Source organism: Chelon labrosus (assembly GCF_963514085.1).
Source record: "Chelon labrosus genome assembly, chromosome: 20".
Taxonomy (NCBI): domain Eukaryota; kingdom Metazoa; phylum Chordata; class Actinopteri; order Mugiliformes; family Mugilidae; genus Chelon; species Chelon labrosus.
The window spans coordinates 3,554,274-3,567,117 of NC_140353.1; the positions used below are offsets into that span (position 1 = coordinate 3,554,274).

The 12,844-nt window shown below is 40.9% G+C and overlaps 3 protein-coding genes across 3 annotated transcripts; 1 reads left to right on the top strand and 2 right to left on the bottom strand.

The window, feature by feature from the left end:
• Positions 1-225: 225 nt before the first annotated feature.
• On the bottom strand, positions 226-2,043 carry LOC311505554 (uncharacterized protein). The gene is made up of 2 exons (XM_084569188.1): positions 1,889-2,043; positions 226-813 (listed from the first exon to the last, which is right to left on the bottom strand). The coding sequence occupies exons 1-2, from the start codon at positions 1,980-1,982 to the stop codon at positions 293-295; spliced, it is 615 nt and encodes a 204-aa protein (XP_084425314.1). The 5' UTR covers positions 1,983-2,043; the 3' UTR covers positions 226-292.
• Positions 2,044-5,014: 2,971 nt separating this feature from the next.
• On the top strand, positions 5,015-8,290 carry LOC311505570 (protein FAM216A-like). The gene is made up of 5 exons (XM_084569206.1): positions 5,015-5,605; positions 5,694-5,722; positions 6,918-7,024; positions 7,158-7,284; positions 7,475-8,290. Exons 1-5 carry the CDS (start codon positions 5,538-5,540, stop codon positions 7,666-7,668), a joined length of 525 nt encoding a protein of 174 aa, XP_084425332.1. The 5' UTR covers positions 5,015-5,537; the 3' UTR covers positions 7,669-8,290.
• A 129-nt stretch (positions 8,291-8,419) lies between these two features.
• vps29 (VPS29 retromer complex component) lies at positions 8,420-12,523 on the bottom strand. The gene is given in 5 exon segments (XM_084569205.1): positions 8,420-8,953; positions 9,907-10,142; positions 10,538-10,729; positions 11,604-11,616; positions 11,618-12,523. Coding segments are annotated over 5 exon segments (648 nt in total). The 5' UTR covers positions 11,707-12,523; the 3' UTR covers positions 8,420-8,835.
• Positions 12,524-12,844: the final 321 nt, after the last annotated feature.

Consider the following 12,844-nt stretch of genomic DNA (forward strand, 5'->3'; position numbering starts at 1 on the left):
CCGTCACATCTCACTTCTGCATTTAATATTCTAATTCCCTAAAATAACAAAGTGGGACACATAAGTCTTTGTGCTAGACTATTGAAGCTATCAAGACATCTAACTCTCTGCCAGATGGTGAATAAAGCAGTTGAATGTCTTTGAAAATGTTCTCCAAACCATTTTTCCTCTTGGCACAAGTATTTTTGGCCCTTTTCATGTGAACATAGTAGGACAACACTATGAGCGTATCAAAGCAAGCAAACACATCTTAAAGAACATAACCTGACCCTAAGTGTAACTAACAGTCTTGTTATTGAAGGTCATTGGATGCAAATGGAGATAGATACCTCAGGTACGTATGTCTGACCCAGTTCATCAACATGAAGGAATCCCTGACGGAGCTGACGTTCTGGAGCAGGCCGTGCAGATGAGCAAATGTCTGACGGTGGCAGCCCTCAATCAGGCATGCCGTCAGCTCCCTCGCCTCCATCAGGGGGCGGAGCCTCCTGAGCTCATTGTTCACGGCCTCTTGCACATTAACCAGATGCTGCTGGAGGCTCTTGTTCAGATCAACAGGGGGCTCCGGGAAGGTATTGGACAAGACTTTTTGTACGAGTTGGACGACTTGTTGCGTCTTGTGCTGCTGTTCCTCCGGAGTAAGCTCAGGCTTCACGGGGCGACCAGATCCATCCTCAGAGTCGCTGTCAGAGCAGACGCCAAGAAGTTTAACCAGTTCCTGGGGGATGAGGTTTTCTCTTCCCTCCGGGCGCTGATCCTCTTCAACGCTGAAGGTGTTCTGAGTCGCGCACCCGTGATGTGCATGATCACATCCTGTAAGAGGAGTTGATCACCACATCAGCAAACACTTAGGAACACACACACACAATACATGATGACAGAGTAATAAATTTCAGCCAGAACTTGGATGAACGAGACGGAAATGACAACACTCTGGTAAAGGAACAGTCATAACGTGCCGACTTTAACAACCTTGTGGTTTTATTTTTATTTCCTCATGTTGTGTGGATTATTTTGTGCTGCTGCTGGTCTGTGTCTCAGACAAATCACAGGGGCCTCTGTGGATCATCCCACAGATACTTGATCAGTTTGGGATCTAGTGAATTTGGAGGCCAGGTCAACACCTTGTGCTGTTCTTCTTCTTGTTCCTAAACTGTATTTGTGTGTGTGCATCTTGTTGGGGACGGCTGCTGCCATCAAGGAGTGTCATTGCTATGGGGTGGGGGTGCCTGGTCTGGTCTAGGTGGGTGCTACATGTCTAAGTAACATCCACATGAATGAATCCCAGGTTCAAAAGTTTCCCAGCAGAACATTGAATAGTCACAAGATGGTCAATGTTACTCACCTCTCCTATCTGTGATTGTAATGTTGTGGCTTTTTTGGTTTTGACGGAAGTGTTACTCAAAAGCCTTTGTGTTCCAGACTGAATTAATCATAATATGCCTCTAATTATTTAATGCCCTACAGTTCACAGTTAATTAATTCATTTCCTACAAGTCACAGTTTTATATCTCAACTAGTGCTTCATGTCAAAGTAGAAAAACTGATTTATTTGAGCCAAGTGAATAATATCAGAAGTAAAATCAGTACCAGTGTGTAACGGTTAATGCTTTATCAACAGTCTCATGACCGAAAGTCCAACAAATACTCTGCAAAGGCGGCACACCTTCAAGGAATCAAGGAGTACACTTGGGAATCCCCTTCATACCTGAGCACCATGCTGCTGCTCCCTCACACGTGCACTTCAAATATGACTTTGATTTAATCTCAGCTACTACAATCTTTTTTTTAAATCTTGAAATCGTGTCTCATACATATATATAGTCAAAATAAACAAAAGAAGCAGCTCATACTACAGCTCATGCAGACAATAAGAACAGGCTCTTACCGTCTCCACTGTCATTGTTGTTTTGCTCCATTAACTGGCTCTTGCTTTCGCTCCTCCGTAGTATCCTCTTCATAAAAGGCTTCAGCTTCTCCATCTTCACTTCTAAAGGTTCGTTCTTTCAGAGCAGGATGCCTTCAAACGCTTTGCACGGTTCACTGCTGAGTAATGCACGTTCTGGCACGGGGGTTGTGTTCATCTGACTCAGAGGGACAGATCCCGGCTCCTATAAAAGGCACAGGCAGGGGGTTTTCCGGTAACATCATCCCTGCTCTTTCCTACTTTCGTTTTCCAGTTCAGACAGTGAAGTGAAAGTTGTTGCATTGTGTTGAGGGAATATTTCAATGTCATACTTATTATAACTTTAGAAGAATAACCAGTGAACTGTTTATATTTTGATCACATTAGCTCAGAAAAAATAGTTTATTTCTACCAAGTGTAGACATGTGTTCTGGATACTTAAGGTTTTCAGAAAATGGCTTTAAAAACTATATGTATGCGGTTACTCCGGCATCACAAACATCCACAGTCTGAAAGCCTCAGTTTCACTTTTCACAGTTATAAACTCATTTTTTTTTTACAACATCAGGAAAGTGACAGGGTGCTGTTGCCACCCAGGGCCACAGGTCCCTGAGCCATGAAGCAAAATAGAAAGATGTGAGTTCAACTTTTCTACTGGGTAATGTCTTTCATGTAAATAAGAGAGATGCAAATTAAAAAGTGCAACAAGCTATTTCTTTTTACATGGAAGGAGAATAGGCTGCAGAGGGACTTCCCATAATGCACCGCTAACCTGACCCAACCCTTTCTCTGTTGGGGGTTTCTTAACACATAAAACTGATCTATTTAAGATAAGATAAGAAACGATGAGATGAGATAAGACAAGTCAACTTAAGATAATTTACTTTTAGAGAGGATAAAAAAAAATATGTGAAGTTAAGATGAGATATTACTGATTCCCACGGAGGAATGTAAGCGCCACAGTAATAAAAGGTCCCAGAGGGACTTCCCATGATTCACCTCTAACCTGACCTAACCCTTTCTCTGTTGTGCAACATTCAACATCAAACTAATCTACGGTATTTAAACTAGTGATGGGAAGCTTGGCTCTTTTCCGTGACCAGACTCTTTTGCCACGGCTCCCAAAGAAGAGCCGACTCTTTCGGCTCCCAAATGGCTCTTTACTTAGTATCGTTTATAGCCTAATATTTTAGCCCAACACAGCAAATACATATTGCTTTCAATGTTTCAAATGAACAAAACATTTCAATCAAATCCACAGAAGCAAAAAACACAACCAAACTCAACGTAAACAAACGGTACAAATGCTCTCAATATATTTTCATTAATTTGCAGTGAAGACACTTCGCCATCCCAATTGTCTTTAAATTTCAGCCAGATGCTGCTTCATTTACTGGAAAGCCACAGCGACTATACAACTCTCTCTGATTTCACATAATGGTATTATCCTAAGTCCTCACATATTATTGGACATATAGCCTGCACATCAAAACAAAGTTCCACCCCCGTCCTCACACAGCAGAGATAAACGGGCAAAAGGCAAAAAAAAAAACATAGTGGGGAGCCGGTTCTCACTTGATGGGAATCGACTCTTCTGATTCACTACCAAGCATCGACTCTTAGAGCCGACTCTTTTGAGCATGACACATCACTAATTTAAACTAAGATTAAAGTTGAGTTGAGTTAAAATAAGCTAAGCCAAGCTGAGTTAAATTAAGATACTTGGCTAAATGCAGTAAAATTCAGATTAGCTTAGCTTAGTTTAGCTTAGCTCAACTTACCTGAACTGAACTGAACTAAACTTAGCTTCAAACTTTTCTTCAAGCTTAGTTTAAGTTAGCTTGGCTTGGCTTATCTTAGCTATCTAAGCTAAGCTAAATGTAGCTAAAATAAGATAAGCTAGGTTGAACTAAGCTAAGTTTAGTTTAGCCTAGTTCAGTTCAGTTGAGCTAAGTTAAACTAAGTCAAACTAAGCTCTGTGCAGCCGAACTAAACTGAGCTGAACTGAACTGAACTGAGCTTAGCTTAGCTTAGCTTAGCTTAGCAGGACGACAGGACCGTGCAAAACACAAGTTAGATAAAAAATAGAATGTGGTAAGAGAAATAAAACTATATACCGTAAGAGTAAATATATTAAGGCGAGAATAATTAGCTACAGTCCCTGCACCAGGCTACAATAACTAACTAACCAAATTTTGAGTGGAAAAAACAACCAAAGTTAAATGAGAACAGTTGAGTTAATAAAATATATCATGAATAATGACATCTCCAATAGGAGCATTGGTCTTAAGAAAACAAATACTGCACAGAGATGACATGATGAGTAAGAAGAAATACCCAAGATATGTGCTTTGCATAGAATGAGATGATAAATAAGTACAATTATTGAGCTACATACCTATATATATATATTTATCATTTGTGGAGGAAACTCAGCAACAGTAAATGAGTCTTTCATGATAAACTTCTCCTCCAGTGAGAGAAAGCTGTTAAGGGATCTTCCTCGTTCCAGTCATGCAGCAACAAGCTGACGGTTAAACCAAATCTCCCGCGTTTAGATATTTAAATTCAAACGTGGCGCAGGCGTCACTATAACGAATCCGATTGGCTGAGACAGAATACAAAGTTAAATAACGGTTCAGCTGCGGGCTGTTGTGGGGTTTTTTTCTTTTTTTTTTTGTTTACAGCCATATAAATATAATTACATGTTTAGTCAAAGCTCTGTCTGCCAACCAGTTTCACATGTGCCACAAGGAGCTGAGTCATTTCGAAATAAAAGAGGAAAGCAATCAAATGAAAGTACCCAACAAACAAAACCCCTCGAGCAAAGTCTATTTTTTAACTCCAGACCAAACCTGCAAAGATTAACTTCATGTAACAGTTTATTTAAAAGATCATGTCGGTTGAATTCAGTTATGCTGAGTCCATTTTTGTAAATCTCTCTTGCGATCATCAGTTCAAAAAATAATAACCCAGCATACGATTTCTGAATTCCTCAAGGTGTCTATTTTGTTTTTGTGAAAGATTTTACGCGAGCATGGTTCATCATTTAGTTGTAGCACAAAAACTAAAACACATAAAACTGTTTTCAGACATTGTTTGGTCATTTGTGTGTGTTTCATTTATTGGAAATGATAAATTATAAATAATAATCTGAAAATCCTCCCAGCCTTTACTTTGAGTTCTGCATTATTAGGGTTTAATAATTAATGTTTAAAACTGAAACCTGTGAGTACAGTTTCACATCTGAGCAATCAGAGGCTCATATGAGTTTTGGTTTTCGGTCTTTCACACTAACCTAAATGTTTAACTCAGTCTTTCATTAAGGGAATTTACCCAGGAGGCAAAGATATTCAAATATTCAGATATTCAGGTCAGATCAACGCCTTCAGTTCACCTGGACTGCAACAGAAAACACGCAAAGTCAAAAACAAAGTGTGACTTTAAAGATTCTTATTTTCCTTGTAGGGGAAAGGACACACCCACAGGCCTCTGAGGTGCTGTGGAAGATCAGACCGCCTCTTTCCTTCGAGCATCTGGACAGACCTCAGCGTGGATGCACATGCTTTTAAACGGCAGATAAACTGGCTGAGTGTGCAGAGGATTCCTTGTTCCTTTTAGTCTTCGGACAATGAAAAAGCAAGTGACCTTTGCAGAAAATCCCCGGCTCCACAGGCTTTACGATGAGGCTTTGCCAAGGTAAAATGATAATAGTTTTAGTGCATGCCAAGTTAAATATCCTGCTCTGATTAATGTTACTGAGATGCCTCTTCTTCCTCTGTTGCAGGGGTGTTGGGATGAATCAGTCAAAAACAGGTTTGTGCAAATATATATATATATATATATATATACACTGTATATATATATAGCCCAAATGAGGACTCTGGTTTTTATTCATGTGAACTTGTCATTCATTGGGTCAGATTTCAGATGTGCAAGCACTGTCTGCTTGTTAAATAAACTAAACATGTCTCGTGTCCTGTCTGCTTTGAAACCGGAGGGCCGTGGTTTTGGGGGTTTTTTTTGGGGGCAGCGTGAGGAGATCAATGGAAACCAGGTGAAATCTCACACCTGAACCTGATCCGGGTCACGTTACAGGAAGAGACAACGCTCACTCGCTGTTACCACTGCTTTCTAATTAGCAGCTCTTTGGTTTGACAGTTCAGCTACAAACCTCTGGATCTGGAACTCGTGTCCCAATCAATAAACCATGGACTCTGACCGATGCGACCTGAAAGAAGAGATTAAATAACTAGATGACTTCTAAACTTTAAGGGATTTGATCGTCACATTGTTTCTTTGAGGAGGTACAAAATAATTGTCAGATAAGACAACATGCAGTTGATCTGAAGCACCTTGGACAGTTGCAGTCTTGAATTTAACACAAAATACTAACACGTTGTTGTTTCTCCTCGTTGTCATTTTGTGTCTGTGAATGTTATTCGTCCTTTTGTGGTCATTTTGAATCTCCTTCTTGTTGTTTTGTGCCTCTTTGTAGTGATTTTGTGTCTCTTTGTGGCAATTTCAAGTCTTTTTAGGGTCATTCTGTGTCTCTTTATGGTTGATTTGAACATATGCTGACATTTTTTGTTTCTTTGTGGCGATTTTTTTGTCTCTTTGTGGTCATTTTGAATCTCCTTGTGGTCATCTTGTGTCTCTTTGTTGTTGTTTTCTCACTCAACGGCCATTTTTTGTGTCTCTTTGTGGTTGATTTATGGTCATTTTGAAACTGGTAATTTTGTTTTGCTTCTCTTTAGTATATATGCCAACAATGTGGTCTTTATGTGTCTCTTTGTGGAGATTCTGAACGTCTTTATGGTTGTTTTGTATCTCATTGCGTATCTTTAATACCCCTTGATGGTCATTTTTTGTTTCTTTGTGGTATTGTCCACCACTGTGGTCAGTCTGTGTCTCACCATACAGTAGATTTATTCTGTCTTGTCCCTCTGGGTCACTGATATCCTGTCTCTCAGTAAACTCTGCCAATCGGTTGCATATATTTTCTGTGCAGCCGGATTGAATGACGTCGGCGTGAATCTCAACAGACCGTCGGCTGCAAGAAGAGATCCACAACTCATACAAATCCCCAAAAGCATGACTGCAGGCCCGTTTCTGAAGGTAAATCCTCATGTCATGGGACTTTCTAAAGAATGCTCATTCTCTTTAAGAGGTTTGCACTCATCTCAATCATACAATAGGAAATCTAGAAACAAGTTAAGTCACACTTTAGGTTTAAAATTGTGTCCCTCAGCACACAGCACTGACTCCGGCACAGAAGCAGTATCTGTACACCATCGCAGCTTCCTACAGCCCTGCACACGTCCGCAACCTCATCACACAACACTACATGAATGTTCTTCACAGGTGTACAGGAGCTGGTGAGCTAATACAGTTTAATTCGTTCAGTTCTGTGCTTCTGTTTCTTCTTTTAATGTTTTTTTTATTGTTCTCATATCTTTTCGACACACTTTGAGGGATAATCCTTTTAACCTGACCCTGTTTTATGTGTTTAACGGTGTCTCTGTCACAGGGATGAAAGTTTAAACACCGTGTTTATCGTGGTTGTAGGTTACAGCCCCGACAGAGACGACCTCGGTGTGACTGCTGTAGCGTCGGCCGAGAGCGAGAGAGAGAAACGGCAAATAAAAAGAATACAATCGGATGTTTCTTCCAGATTAAAACACAAGGAGAAGATAAGTGGTGCCACAAGGCGTTCAGGAAAATCGTTCCTTCCAAACATCACAAACAGGGAAACCAGGTAAACATCACCAGTCTTAAGGGATAATTCCAGGTTCATTTAAACCTGGTGTATTTCTCATTACTGTGTCACATTAATGGACTCTAGTATTCTCACAAAAACCAGCTGAGAAGATGAACCAAGCTGGAATCCATGTGGACAGAAAAGTTGGAGATGTGGAGACATCTTGGTCGTCTTCTTCTACTCTAGCTATTCAGGGTTGGTGAGAAAGTTGGGGAGAAAATCTTCTATTTCCAGCATATTTGATGCTCCAAATCAGGCATAACATTATGACCACCTACCTAATATTGTGTAGGTCTGTAGTCATTGCTATGGGGCGGGGGGGTGCCTGGTCTGGTCTAGGTGGGTGCTACATGTCTAAGTAACATCCACAAGAATGAATGCCAGGTCCAAAAGTTTCCCAGCAGAACAATGAATTATCATAAGGTGTTCAACCATAGAGACATTAAAAAATGTTATATTTCCTGTATGTGAAGTCCCAAAAGTTGCAAGAAATTAATAAAAAACACCTTTGTGGTAACTATGGTCCTGCTTAATCCACTAGTGTTGTAGTTCAGTGTTCAGTCTGCAATGAGGTGGAAGCTAATCCGGGGATTTTTTTTTTTTTCAAGCATGCAAAAATAAGGAAGTATTATCTCATGAACCGTTTAGCCTCCGCCACGACAGTCCCAGTGCTATCAGCCGCTGTGGTTTTCGTCAGCTTCCAGTAAATGCGTTCACTTTACCGTCAATACAACTCAGGACACAGAAGCAGATGGAGTGAAATCATATCTTTAATGTGGGGAACAAATGAATGGAAGAATGCCGACTACTACAGGAGATCAAAGTCCTGTTGAATGTGCAGGACATGATGAGGGGAAAAAAAGTTTAAAAAAAAAAAAATAATAAAGACAAAGAAAAAGACAATGGCACCAAAATATTTGTTTCGATAGCAAAACGTGACATTATTGCGTTTTCTACAGTTAACACATGACAGCTCGGATATAAGCAACTGCTGATGACATATAAACAATATAATACACGGGTGGTTTTAGAGTTACTGAACGCTTTGTTACACTCTGAGGGAGCTGCTGCCCCCTGGTGGACAGGAATGAAACGATACACTGAGCCTTGTTAACCCTTCTCTTCTCCTCCTCCTCCTCCTCCTCCTCCTCTTCTTCTTCCTCCTCCTTTAGGATTTCTTGTACTCGATTCTCTCCACCTTGACGTCGTCGCCGATCAGCTGATAAACGTACGTCACCACCGTAGACGCCTGGATGTCCATTAATACAAAAGAGGGGATGATGTTGCTGTGAGGAGAAGAGACAGATGTGTTTTAGGTTTGAGGCTAAAAAGATTCACGGTGAGCGCAAACTTAAACATCTATCTGTCATAATTCATTGCTATGAGCAGTCAGACATCTTAACCCTTGAGTGAATCCAAAACTATCTGTAAGGAGATAATACAGCTTTTATAATAAAAGGGATTTTCACAAAGACTACGCAATCAAATTAATGAAGCAGGAAAATTTGCCAATATTGCATATCAGTGACATGTAAAAGTCAGTGAACCCTTGTTTTCAGTAGCTGCTGTGACCTCCTTGTGCAAAAATAACAGCAACTAAACATTTCCGGTGACTGTTTGCAGCAGCTTGGAGGAATTTTAGCCCATTCTTCAGAACAGAACCACTTCAGTTCTGAGATGTTGTTGGGTTTCCTCACATGAACTGCTTGCTTCAGGTCCTTCCACAACATTTCTATTGGATTAAGGTCAGGACTTTGACTTGGCTTGACTTCCCAAACGTGCATCTTGTTCTTCTTTAACCGTTCTTGTTGTTCTTGGGCTCGTTGTCTTGCTACATGACCCAGTTTCTCTTCAGATTCAGCTCATGGACAGATGTCCTGACATTTTCTTTCAGAATTCATTGGCTCATCAATGATGACAAGGCATCCTGGTCCAGATGCAGCAAAACAGCCCCAAGCTATGACATTAGCACCCCTATGTTTCACGGACGGGATGTCAGAACAGATTTGCGAATTTCAAACAATTTAGAGATGGTTTTGTGACATTTTGCACCTCACATTTATGCAATATTGGCTCATTTTCCTGAACAAATCAATCCAAAAGTATAATATGTTTATTTAATAAATTCGATTTGGGCTCTCTTTGTCTACTGCTAGGAAATCCACTGACGTTTTGAGTAATTTTTATGCAAAAAATGTACAAATACTTATAAGCGGCACTAAACCGTACGTTCTCCTACCTTTCCAGTGCGCTGTATGCTCCAGTGGCGGAACCAGGGTTGATGTAGAACTTGTTTTCATTCTCGAACGCCTCAAACTTGTGTGTGTGCCCGGAGATGAGGATGTCGACATCTAGCTGTCTCTGGAGCAGCGCCAGGCTGGCCATGTCGCCCCAGGGGATCACCTGGTGGCCGTGGATGAGGCCGATCTTAAACTGGCCCACTGTGACCACCTTCTGCTCCGGGTAGTTCAGGTTCTGAGGGACACGCAATGGTTGTTTGTTTGTTTGTTTGTTTTTTTAATTCGGCACCTCTAGTTTTTGAAATAATTCACTCCCACATCTACTAACGTCACCATTATTAATAATAATGAACAGGGCAGGCAAAGCTCATTCCGCAAAAAGGGGAGCTATTACGATTTAATTACACAGCAATTAGTCTTTAGTGTCAGCAAGAGATCCATTTCCTTCCTCCTTCTAATTAAATATTCAGCCACATAAATTCTAGCCTTTTTTGGTCCTGTCTGCACCTTAGAATTCTGCAAATTAAAATTTTGTGAACTTAAAAGAAGGAAACCTGTGTCATGTTATGCCTCAGCATTGCATTTAATGTTTTTTCATTATATTATGGGATGTAACAGACACAAACAGACCTCATCGAAATCCCCTCGGACTATGTGGACGTCCCCGGCGAGGGTTTTCAGGTAGTCATAGCTCTCCTTGGTGCAGAGGTTGCCCGTGCAGAGAATGTGCTGGATCTTCCCCGGGACCAGCAGCTTCTTGAACTTGGCTGGCAGCGTGTTGCACCGGTGGGGGATGTGCAGGTCACCTAACACCAGGACCAACTGATAGCACATCGCACAGACACAGACGGATTAATGACCCAGAGAGGAGCCCTGAGAGATACTGTATTACTCTGTGTTTCAGCATCTGAACAAAGGATGAGGAAGTGGGCCGAGGATAGAGCCCTGCAGGACGCCGCTGGTCGATCCTGCAGCAGAGACTAAACTAAACACCATAACCACTGCACTCCTCAGTTAGTTATTGTTAAACTGTTTTGTCTCTTTTTCAGTTTTATGTTATTACGTCTACAAAATAAGTCACTCCAGATTTACTTAGTACAGTTTAATTCAAAAAGCTCCAACTTGCAGATAAGCAGTGTTTCAAGTGTCTGAATTCAAACTGCATTGTGGACGTTACTAATCTTGCTTATTATTAAAAATATGGATTCATTCAACACAGCTGGAATTTCAGACACTTAATGACGGATGAGAGAGATAATTATGTTTTCACAAGACCTAAGAAGTCATGACAAACCAAGCATGAAACTCGTGTTATAACTCCACCAAACAGCAAAGAGATGCTGTAAGTACTGACTGTGATAGTCTGTTATAACTTCACACTAAATCAAAATTATTTTCTCTACTAATAAGATTTATGATTTTAAAGTGTGTCCGAGTCATAACAGACTTCTATACCGATTCTTGAAGCTTTAGGTATCCTGCCCTGTCTCATTCCCAGCTGATTTCAGGTCTATGAGGATCAGTATTTGTCGTCTTAGGACAACAGTCATGAGCAGATGCAGCTGCAGAGTGTTGCGCAAAAGGATGCAGAAAGAGCAGAGCTCTGCGGCTGCGTTAACTCAATCCCACGTTAATGTGCAAAGCAGAAAAGAGCGATCAGAAAACAGGGATCGGGCACAGAAGCGAGAACACTTACCCGGTGACCAGCCTGGTTGATTGGAGACAGGCAAAGAGGGGTGGGGAGAGGGGTGAGATAGGGAGGAAGGCGGGATGTGCGTGGAGAGAACGAAACGAGGCATGATCAAAGATTGGGGTAAAAAAAAATAAGAGTTGGGACAAGAGGGGGAAAAACTGAAATTAGAAATTAAAAAGTGGATGGATTAAGTAGACAGGTATTAAACATTCACAAACAAACGAGAAACGGTGACAATGTGGCTGGATCAAACTGTTAATGGTGGATGGTTAGTGATAACGATGAAGCAAAATATACGTGTGAGCAAATGCAAAATCATGTGGGGAAGCAAATTAAAGTGATTGGTGTAATCAGCCAAATAAACTGCACTTTTATTGCTCTAAACAACCAGGAAACTACAAACAAACAAAAAAATAATGAATGAATGAATGTGTAGCTGCAATCCTAAAGTAAAATCTGTCTGTTTAACTAGTTGGCTGCAGGTTAATAACTGATAAACATCCCTGTTGCTTCACAGTTAAGTGTCTCACAAGATAATGTAGCTGTTAGCTTGTTAGCTCTGCTAGCTAACTGCTTCCCAAACAGGGTAAAAAAAAGTACAAAACCTCGCGATATCACATAAACAGACAAAAAAAAGAATGGTTGATCAAACTTAAAGAGCATCGTGCTGATTAAAATAATGACTTTAGGGGTGGCTGCTTGTTGGAGTTCATTTTTTGGGCACTAAAGTGCTCAGCTGTCATGTGATCGTTGATCCATCTCGGAATGGAGCAAGACTGCAAAACACCCTGAAAATGAAACCTGTTCGACGCGCAACAACCACGACGCCGCCGTCCTCGCGTCGACTACTGGTCCAGTAAAACGTTAAATGTTCGAAACGCGACCTGTAAATGTGGGAAATCGCGGCCTTTTCGCCATTTCATACTCACCATCTTCTATTTTGCTGTCTGCTGCTAGTCAAGTTGAGGAAGCGCCTACGCACGCACAGCGTCAAGACGTCAACCAATGGGAAAGCAGAATACTAGAGCTGGCGTCAAGCTACATAGAGCACTTCCTTTTATCCTTTCAAAATAAAATATATAATTTTAATCATGCGTGAATTGATGGGGGGGATAATCCACGAACCGTAGTAATCTGATTTGAAAGCAACATCACATCATCATCATTATATCGTGGTTCTGAAACAAACAATATATGTCCCGTATTTCAGCTATTTAGAGTAGTATGTTTACGTGCTCATCAAG